The 11,122-nt window shown below is 45.4% G+C and overlaps 1 protein-coding gene across 1 annotated transcript in view; it reads right to left on the bottom strand.

Moving 5' to 3' along the window:
- Positions 1-4,258, bottom strand: part of DNAJC1 (DnaJ heat shock protein family (Hsp40) member C1) — a 146,600-nt gene extending 142,342 nt beyond the window's left edge. Inside the window, exon 1 of the mRNA XM_056114536.1 lies at positions 3,791-4,258. Within this exon, the coding sequence (XP_055970511.1) occupies positions 3,791-4,018 (228 nt within the window). The 5' untranslated portion in view covers positions 4,019-4,258. The remainder of the gene's footprint in view (positions 1-3,790) is intronic.
- Positions 4,259-11,122: the final 6,864 nt, after the last annotated feature.

Raw genomic sequence — 11,122 nt, forward strand, 5'->3', positions numbered from 1 at the left:
TTTAACCCAGCTGAGTGTTTCACTCTTACTTTCCTTAATATGGGCCAGGAGCGCTGGTCCATGGCTGGAAGCTTGTCACAAATTGTGTGTGTGTGTGTGTGTGTGTGTGTGTGTGTGTGTATGGGAGGGGGACAGGGGGTGGGGAGGTAGCGGGGAACAGGGTGTGTTGGTGAGGTGGGCAGTTAGGATAGAGAAGGGACTACTAAGACAATGATAGTTGGAAATTATCACTCTAGACAAGAACTGAGTGCTGAAAGGACGTAGACTGATATACATGATACCCTTTCAGTACCTGTGTTGCAAACTACAATGCCTCAAAGAGAGAGGGAGACTGGGGAGGGACTGAGGCAGCAGGGAAACAGGACAATAGTTCGGAAATGTACACTGGTCGGTAGATGGATGTTCAAACACTGTATGACTGAAACCCAACCATGAACAACTTTGTAACCGTATCTCACTGTGATAAATAAATAAAATACTTTCCTTATTTGATTTGAAAGAGACAATCCTTTTGATCTACCTCCTACTTCACTAGTTATTCCTTCTTCATCTCTTTTGCTGGTTCCTTCTCTTTGCTGGTACCTGTCTTAAAGTTTGGATAAACCCCTCTTTTCTCTTCTTATTTTCATTTTCCTGAACATACTTAGTTTTGTGGCTTCAAAATATCTTTGAAGTATCTGGGGAAATTCATATTTGTAACACAAAGCTTTTTCCTTGCAACTTCAGATTTGTATAACTAATTCCCTTTATGCCAGCTCCACCTGAAAGTGTAACAGCCTCAAAATTAGCATGACCATAATCAAATAATCAAAATCACAATTTGATTATGGTCATGCTAATTTCCCCCAAACAACCCTGCTGATCTCAGGCTGCTTTAGTTCATTATGTGGCAACTAGAATGAGACAAATTATTTCTTCAGTTACTAAAACCAAAAGTTTTAGAATTATCCTACTTAAATTATTAGTAAAACTTTATCAGTTCTATGTCCAATTTAATCCCGAATTTTACCACCTTGTCCTACCTAGTTCCATTCCACATTCTACACAATCATCCCTCTAAGAAACTAATGGCTTACATATATATGATCCTCAACATAAAGGACGTGATCATTCAAACAGTACAGCAGCTAAGGTGCTAGCTTGTCTTACAAGCAGCCAGCCCTGGTTCAATCCCCATAGCACCGTCAAGAATGATCTCTGAGTGCAGAGATAAGATTAAGCCCTTGGCACTAGCAGGTGTGATCCCCCCCAAAAAACAAAACAAAACAAAACAACAACCAAATGATCATTCTGAAACTTAAATCAAATCAGTACTTCTTATATTCACCACCCAGTATATCCAACTGGATCCCCAACATCCTGATAAGAACCAAAGTCCTTACAGCAGCTTACATATCTATAGATGAGCTTGCCTTGACTTCCAGGACTCTGATTTCATCTTCTCTTGTTCATTTGATGGGCTCGAGTCACACAGCCTGCATCATTATTCTTCCAGCTCTACACAATTCTGCCTCAGACCTTCATTAAACGCCTTCTCCCTGAATGCAACTGATCACTCCCCTACCTCCTTTAGAGGTTTTTGCTAACCATCAGACCTTTGTATTTGTTTGATGATTTAGTGTTTACCATTACCTAAATATAAGTTCCTTGGTGTCAAAACTTGTTTTATACAATAGTGAACACCTAGCATTTAAAATTTAGTAGACACAAACATATTTCTGCTGAGTGAATAATAACAAAACTGATGAATGTCTAGAAATAGGTTACCTACTTCATCTGACTTCTCACACCCTGTCTAGTCGTCCAAAAAACTGATTGGCTCTGGCATGAAAGACTTTGAAACAGGTGGTATTGGTGTTGGAGAGATAGGTACAGTGGATAAAGTGCTTATCAGGTGCATTGCTGATTTAGGTTGGATCCCAGGCACTGCACCTGGTCCTCCAACATGGCCATGAGTGATCCCTGAGCAATAGTAAGCAGAGTTAAGAGTGAGCCCTGAACATGGTTGTGAACTGAAAAAAGACACACACACACACACACACACACACACACACACACACATAAGCTGTATTGAAGGCATTTTTACCTACCACACAGCTGACACTGGTACCAATCCAGGAACTACACGTGGTCTCTGAGAATGGCCAGGAATAATCTCTGAGGACAGAGTCAGGAGTAGCCTCTGAGGACCACTGGTATAGTCCAAACCCCATGCCACAAAAACAGGCTATATTTGTCTCTATCAAATGTTTGGTCCCTGAAAATATTCCAAAGCTTGATTCCAAAGAGTCAAAGTTATATTTAAAAAAAAGTTTTTAAGGAAAAAAGAAAAAAAAATCCCAATTAGTTTCTCTGTTTAAACAAAATCTCTTTGGGAAGTCCTTCCAATTTTAACATAATTGGCTAGTTTTTAAATTCTATATCCACATAAAATCTTGCTGTCTTTGAACATCCTCTTAAATGTTCTGGTTGTTCATATGGAATAATTCTAAAAATTAAATTTCATTAAATTATGAAAGAAAATTCTATGAGTGGTCACATGCAAAACTAGATTACATTTTACACTTATCCTAAATTTCTGTATTGTCTGATAGGAACTTAATTTTGCAGGAATAACCAGAGAGCATCTTCAAGATCTTTCCGTAGGTTATAGAGCAGACTCTTCAGCTACATAATTTAATCAACCATGACAAATTCTACCACTCTCTAAACTAAAGGCATTTTTAAAAGTTAATCTTCACAGTTGTACAGGTATTACTTTTACGCCCACAATCATTAACTTGAAAAACATATTCTGACTTCATGGTAGGAATTGGTGAAGATGGTGAATATAGATAGTTACTACATAATTGCTTTCTAAGTATTTAATACTTGATAACCCTTATGGAAATGCAATTCATTAAATTTATAGTGTCATGGCAAAGAACATCCTTGGTCAAAAATTAAATATCATTTAGTGTTAGTCTCAACTTGGTGCTGCCTTAGAAAGGTCCATTTCGTATTTAGACACGTGAAATGTGTCCTTAGTGCACAAAAATCTGGGTGTTCTTTAATTTTTACCCCCCCCCCCCCCCCAAGGATCCAGAGCCCTTTATGAAAGACTACACCACCAGTCGTGTGAAATTCTTAGTCTTGCAGCCCAGAATTTCGAAACCTGCGAACTATCATCTCCTCCGCGGGCAGGAAGTCTGAAACCGACTGGCCACTGATCCTCGCTCACCTCTCCCAAAGGCAGAAGAAACACAAGTCAAAGAACCGGCTACGAAAGCCAAGAAAACGAAAGGAAAAGAAGCTGCCCAAGACCCCGTGCCTCCGGCTGGGCATCGCTTCCTGCAGCATCCGGAGCGCCTCCGCTGCCAGGGAAGTTTCCTGGCTCCTGCTGGGAGTGTCACGACCCCCGGAGCGGGACCCCTGGAGGAGTTGGGCGACTCAACAGCTTTCTCTGAGGTTCCGCGAACCCAGAACCAAAAGGCCGAAGAGATTCCCAAGAGCCGCGACCAAGGAAAACCTTGAGCACCAGAACCGCCGACCCCAGTGCGTTCCCACCTTGCCCGGCCTGCGGCCCGGGGTCAGGAGGCGGCGGAAACAAGAGTTGCGGGGGGACAGTGCAAGGCGAAGGTGGCATCTGGGAGGGAGGGGGGAGGGGGGCGCGAGACGGGGGTTTGTCCCCTCGGGGAGAGGCGAGCAAGGAGCGGGGGTGTCCAAGATGCACCCCTACCTCACGCCCCGAGAAGGGCGGCGCTCAGAGCGGCGGCTGGCACCGTGCAGCCCGTCCCCGCGCGGCGCTTACCTGCTGCACCCCGAGGAACTGATAGAAGTTGAGCTGCACCTCCTCCACCAAGTCGAACAACTCCAGGTCTCCGCTCTCCCAGCCACGCGCCGGCCCCACGGCGGCCGCCAGCAGCAGTAGCAGCAGCGCCAGCAGCGGGGACGGCGGGGACAGCGGCGTCCCGAGCCGCACGAGCCGCGGCAGGCGGCGCCGGGGCGGCCCGACGGGTCGCGAGCCGGGAGCCGTCATCGCGCCGGGCTCGGGGAGGTGACCCGGCGCGCGGAGCCGGCGGCCGGCAGCTGGGACGTGGCGGGCAGCGCGCGCTGAGCGGACGCTGCCAGTCGGGCAGAAGCACGAGCCGGAGCGTCGGGCCCCGGCGGGCAGCCCCGGAAGGCGGTGGCGGGGGGCGGCAGAGGGGGATGGCGGCGAGGGGCGGCCGGGCGGGCGGGCCCTCAGCCCCCGGGCCTACAAACAGCTGGAGAGGCAGCGCCCCGCGCTGAGGTTGCAAAGGGGAGCGGCCGCCCCTGGCCTCAGCCTATCCCGGGCCTCGCTTCCGGTGACGTCACGTCGCCTAGCAACCGCGGGGCGGGGCCGGGGCCGGAAGTAGGGAAGCTGGGCGGGCCCAGGAGCAGGGCCTGGGAGGTGGAGGAGAAAAGCACTCTGCGGGCGGGGGGCATGCACGGAGCTCCTGGGTGACGATTCACCTCATGGGGACCGCGACGTCGAGGACGTGGCGCATCTACCCGGCCCCTCCCACGAACATATTCCCCCCCCACCCCCCCTCCAAACAGTCCCCTCCAGATACTGAAAATGAAAGGCATATTTGAAGGCTGATTTATGATGGTCTCTCTTACATGCACTTCATTATCGCACCAGCCAAGACCTGGGAGAGAGCAAGGCCAGGGCCTTTCTGAAAAGGGCAAATGGAGTGGTCCAGACTCGAGGGGGGGGGGGCAGAAAGGGAACTGGAACAAAGACAGGGCGTACATTTCAAATGATGAATGGAGCCTCACGGGCACACCATAAAGCAGGCAGTCTGACAGAATAAGTGATGGTCTTCGGAGAGACGGAATGTAATCACTTCAGCTCACTTCCAGTTGGGTTTTCTTTACCAAATGAGGTCTGTTTCTAAATACGCTTTGTAATTGCAAAGGTCGCTGCACTGTTCAGCCAAGAGGTGGACAATGGTTAGCGAACAGGCTTGCAGGTAGGAAGATGACTGTCTAATCCTAGCGAACAGATGAAGCTGCTTGGTCGTATCAGAACCACCAAGTGTATCTTAGACTGGGCCTGATCCAGACTGGTTGGCACCTAGGTAGCGGATAAATTTCATCTCCCTTGTCTTGTGCCGTGTGCTCTGATGTATTTGTTTTGTAAATTTAAAAAAGAGAGAAAGAAGAAAAGGAGGGAAGGGAGGGAGGGAGGAAGGAAGGAAGGAAGGAAGGAAGGAAGGAAGGAAGGAAGGAAGGAAGGAAGGAAGGAAGGAAGGACTTCTAGTTAAGCTTTTTACCTAAATGTCTGGGGAAGGATAGAAAAGGAAAAGCAGCATTTTTTTTATTTTTCATAGATTTTATTGGAGATGCTTAATCTAAGACTTTTGGTATTTTATTATTATTGATTTGGTTTGGGGGCCACATCTGGCAGTGCTCATGGCTACTCTGGCAGTGCTCATGGGTACTCTCAGCTTGATGCTCTGGCTTCTTGTGGCAGTGCTCCAAATATGGTGCCAGGGGTAGAACCTGGGCCTCCTACATGCAGAATGTGCACTGGGCTTGTTGAGTTATTTCTCAGGCCCTACTTTTATTATTATTATTATTATTATTATTATTATTTTAATTAGTGAAACACCATGAGGTGCAGTTGTAGACTTACAAACTTTCATGCTTGGGTTTCAGTTATACAATGATCAAGTACCCATCCCTCCACCAGTGCCCGTTCTCCACCACCAGTGATCCCAGTAGCCCTCCCACCCCCCCACTCCCCATCCCCTATACCCCACCCCGCCTCTGTGGCAGGGCATTCCCTTTTGCTAACTCTTTCCTTTAGGGTGTTGTAGTTTGCAATAGAGGTATTTAGTGGCCATCATGTTTGGTCTATAGTTTACTTTCAGCACACATCTCTCATCCCGAGTGAGTCCTCCAAACATCCTTTACTTGGTGTTCTCTTCTCTATCTGAGCTGTCTTTCCCCTCCCAGCATGTGCTGCCAACTTCCAAGCTGTGAAGCAGACCTCCTGGTACTTATCTCAACTATTCTTGGGTGTTTGACTCCCACTCTGTTACTATATTATTCCCTAGATGAGTGCAGTCTTACTATGTCTGTCCCTCTGTTTCTGGCTTATTTCACTTAGCATGATACTTTCCATGTAGACCACTTGTATATAAATTTCATGACTTCATCTTTTCTTACAGCTGCATAGTATTCCATTGTGTAGATGTACCAAAGTTTTTTTAACCAGTCACCTGTTCTCGGACACTCGGTTTTTTCCCAAATTTTGGCTATTGTGAACAGTGCAGCAATGAATATAGAAGTGCAAATGTCATTTCGACTGTACTTTTTTGCCTTTCTGGGATATATTCCCAGGAATGGTATCGAAAAGCAACATTCTTTTTTTTTTATGTGAAACAATATTACCAGTATTGTAAGACACAGAATTTCAATCAATAAAATTTAAAATTATACTCGTGAAGGGACTTGTGAGTTCACAAGATGTGTAGGTGCTGCGCCACGCATGCTTTTGGTGGCCGAGATCCTCCTCCCATCCTCCCCAGGCCTCCCCAGGAGAGAGACAGAGACGGGGATCACAGACTGATGTTGAAAATGGACCATTTAGTGCAGAGCTGCTGGCATACTTATAGAGTATCTGAAGGGGTCAGAGTTATAGAACGACATGTCCGTGTGATTTACAGAGGCAAAACATTCCAGCAGAGGCAATTCTCTGGGGGAGATAAACTCAATGAGCCGCTCTGTCCTCCAGGGATATCTATATTGCTTTTCTCTCTCCTTCTAGTCGTATATATCAATTAAGTCAAACAATTCATCAAACAATCAAACAATTCACCTTTTTCCCAATAATTGGCAAAAGTACTAAGCAGATGGCATGCAAGTCAACGGGCGGGAAGGCACCCTGCAAGCAGCTGGCCACCAAGGCGGCTTGCAAGAGCACTCCAGTCACAGGTGGCATGAAGAAGCTGCACCACTACTGGCTGGAGACCGTGTCGCTATGCAAGATCCGAGATCCGCCAGCTGCCGCTCAGGGTTGCATAGGACTTTAAGACTGACCTGAGCTCCCAGAGCTTGGCAGTGATAGCGCTGCAGGAGGCATGTGAGGCCTACCTGGTGGGGCTCTTTGAGGACACCAACCTCTGCACATTCTCTGCCAAGCGCGTCATCATTATGCCCAAGGACATCCAGCTGGTGTGCCGCATCAGTGAAGAGAGAGCATAAAGTTTATGATGCTAAAATCTCAAGGCTGGGACAAATGGAGATGCTACTGGAGCGCACTCAGTATTCGATGATTAATGGGATGACAGTGACAGTGACCAATACTTGCAGTTGTTTGGATAAACAGAGTAAGAGATAAGGATCCCAAACTTAGTTCTCTGGGTTCTGAGAGCAGGCAAGGCTTTAACTGTAAATTGCAGACTAAGTCCTCGGGCCAGCTTAGCTTATCCTTCTCAATGGGAGTCCTGTCTCTTAAGTCATAATAACTTGCATCAAGACCATGCATTTATGTTTTCTAGACTGTCCCATTTCGATGCTGGGTAACTTCACCACTTGCCCCGGGTTCATCCTAGTTCCTCGGCAGGACCTCCCTTTTGGGGTGTTAGGAACTACAGTGACTGCTGAGTCAAGTAATTATGACCATTACCCAGGAGTAGCTATATTTCAGTCAATCAACTCCTAAATATTAGGAGCATAGCATTAATGGCCTTTCTGCATTTAACCAAAGAACATTGCTCTATAGTAAAATATAAAAAGGGTATTGGGGAAATAGAAAAGCAAGTACAAATACACAGCACTTCAAATACAAAGCACTACAAATACAAAGTCCAGAATTACCAGAATGTTTGGCTTATAAGTAATCAAAGCTGACTTGGGGAGCTGTGACAATGAGAGCGAAAACACAAAGGAAAGGTTAAAGATAAATTTTAACTAAATTAGGGATGCTAGCAAGAGCACGGTCAACTTCTCTGGGGGGAGAAAGAGGGGCAATTCACTGATGAAGCCTAAAACACTTAGGGTTAATATCCAATAGGATGGGTGTTGTATCACAATATTTTTTTTTAAGTTTTATTTATTGAATCACTGTGAGAACAGTCACAGAGACTTTCAGTTTAAGTCTCGGTCAGTCATACAATGATCAAACACCCATCTCTTCACCAGTGCACATTTTCCACTACCAAGAATCCCAGTATGCCCTCCCCCTCCCCCCCCCCCGCCTGTGTGGCAGATTTCCACTTTACTCTCTCTCTCTCTCTACGTTGATCACATTCAATATTACAACAAAAGACCCAACATTATTTATTTGGAATTTTCCCCAATATTCAGACCTGCCAAAAAGACATCATTAGATAATTTGTTTTCTATTTTTTGAAATAAAGAGATTTTATTTGAAGGATTTTTAAGTTGTGGAGAGGGAGAGAGGGAGAGAGTAATGTACTCAAGAGAGAACACAGGCTTCTCCAAGGGTGGAGAGAGCCCCTACACACATTCTAGCATTAGACTCGAAAGCATGAAGATACACATCTCAAGAGGAAAGATGCAGGTGAAACATGCGCTCGGGCACCACATGTGCTCCTCCATGTGGGTGCAAGCAGCACATGGGCTCAGGCAGCATATGCGCTGATAATTTGTTTTCTATTGCTGATTATTAAGAGCATATGATGTCGTGTGGCCGCAATAGCGGCCACGCGAATTTGGATTTCTTATATTTTAGTAATAAGCCTAGAGGTATTACTGCCAAAAGCCCCTGGGTTCTGAGATTGGTTTGTGTGCCTCTGGGATCATGGTCATTCAGGAGCCAGAGGAGGCGTTTGTGGGTGGCAACCCGGGGCATTGTCATGGCAGGGATCAGGGCTGATTCCACCCCCCATCCCACGAGGCCCCATGTGCCTCGTCAATGCAATCTCATACCTGACTTTTCATTAGGCTCTAAAAGATGGAGGCAACCATGCTGCCGCCGCAAGGGGGAACAGGAGGAGGGACAAACACCTTTTCCCTCCCAAGGCAGGAGGAGGGACAAACACCTTTTCCCTCCCAAGGCAGCATAGCACCATAGTTAAATGCACAGTCCAGATGCGTTTTGGTTGGGCATTATATTTTGCTCAGATTTTCCCACCACCATTCAAGCCTGTCTTTCAGGGACAAATGCTAGATCATTTACTTTTCATTGATCAATTTGCATATCAGGAAATGCCACGTGGCCGCATAAGCCACAAAAGAAAGAATAGTCCTGGTACCCGCATACTGGAATCATGCTTGTAGAAGCCCATGGTCACTGGGATTCCATCTGGAGAAGGCAGAAAAGCAGCATTCTTTGCAATCTCCATAACCCATGAGCCAATGGCTGGTTTTAGTTTGAATCTAGCTCTTCACTTAGGTTCTCTTCTAGGCTAAAAACCAAAACCAAAAACAAAAACAAAACCCTTCCTCTTGCCCACCAAAATCTCTCCCCCTAGCCCTTCCATTACTTCAGCTCAATGTCTCTTGGGGTGGCAATGGCAGGGGTTGGTATAGGCCAGAGCAGGGCCTCACGAATGCCCAGCATGTGCTCTACCAACAGTCCTCATCCCCAGTCCTTTTTTAGTCTCTTTAATTTCTTCCATCAGCACAGTTGCTTTCTCTCGTGTGCTCCTTATTTTCCTATTAGTCTTTTCACTTTTCACATCTCTAAAATGTGCTTATATAAGTCAGGATGCCTGTCTAGTTTTGAATTTTTCCCCCGTCTTTGTTTTGGTTTTGTGCCAAACCTGGCAATGCTCAGGGGTTACTCCTGCCTCTGCATTCATGCTTGAGGGACCATATGAGACGACAGGGATTGAATCCAGGTAGGCCACAAAAAAAAAAGCCAAAAATGCCTTTTCCACCATATTACTCCAGCCCCATCTAGTTTTGAAATTTTGATGTTATACTTTCCCATCTTGAATTCAACCAGCTTAGTTAAGCTCAAGAGGATTATGATAAAGCTACTTTCATTCTCAGGGTAGGAGTATATGATATTTGATAAAGGTTAGAGAAAACAGTGTCTGAGATGTAAACCTTACTGATGACCTGTCATTATAACCATATGGTTATAACCATCTCTTTAACTAATCATGATAAATGCAAGTCTATCATGGGTTTGAAATAATATGTGACCACATTTTAATTCATCATAAGGTTTCCATTTACAGGAAATAGGGGTCTCTTTGTCTGCTAGGGACCCTCTAATGAAATACTTCAGTCTGGGTGAATTGAACAACAGATAGTTATTTCTCCCAGTTCTGGGGACAGAAATTCTAAGATTTAGTAGCCAGCATGGACAAATTCTGAAGAGAGCTTTCTTCCAGGTTATGGAAGACTGATATATTTTCTCTCACCAGATAGGGGTAGGGAAATGGTGGTAGGGAGGGAAGGGGGGACAAAGGGGTAGAGAAAGACACAGAGAAAGAGAGATCATGTTTTCTCTTAAAAGGGCTGAACCCACTTTGGGGTCTTTTACCAACCTCCTAATACTATTCAATTTAGGATTAGAGATTGAACATTTGAGTTGAAGGGGAGACTCCAACATTTAGTTCATAGCAAGACTTTTCCTCTTTCCTGTGTATCCTTTGGGCCTAGCACAGTGCATAGGTGCATAGCCCATGATAGTGTAGTTGGGTGGAACCCTATGATATCCCATCACCACCGTTTCCCCAATGATGAAGTTTTAATTTGCTTTCTGATACATGCTTTCTTGAAATGAAAGCATTATCTACCAAATTGCTAGTTTACAGTCTATTCAGTAAGTAAAATGTCAAAATAAGATGAACATAATAATCTTATGTATCTCACATAATATTCAACATTAAGTTGACGGTTGAATTTATTGAACATGGCATGTGAAACTGGTGCCATATCCCATAGATTTAGCATTCTTTTCTGAATCTTTTAGTAGACAGTGTATTACTTTTCTCTGAGCATTCTCCTTCTGAAGAGATTCCATTTTCTTTCCAAGGCCTAGCTGAACAGGAGTCTAGTCATACAATATTGGAATTGCTTCTCACAGTCAGAAGGCATTGCTTTGGATCTTTCTCCTCAATTGCAGTGACACTTGTCTACTATGAAATCATGTTATTGCTTTTTTGGGTCCCGGTTTCTGCAAAGGCCTCAT

The sequence above is a fragment of the Sorex fumeus genome, unplaced genomic scaffold (assembly GCF_029834395.1).
Source record: "Sorex fumeus unplaced genomic scaffold, SorFum_2.1 ptg000026l, whole genome shotgun sequence".
Taxonomy (NCBI): Eukaryota; Metazoa; Chordata; class Mammalia; order Eulipotyphla; family Soricidae; genus Sorex; species Sorex fumeus.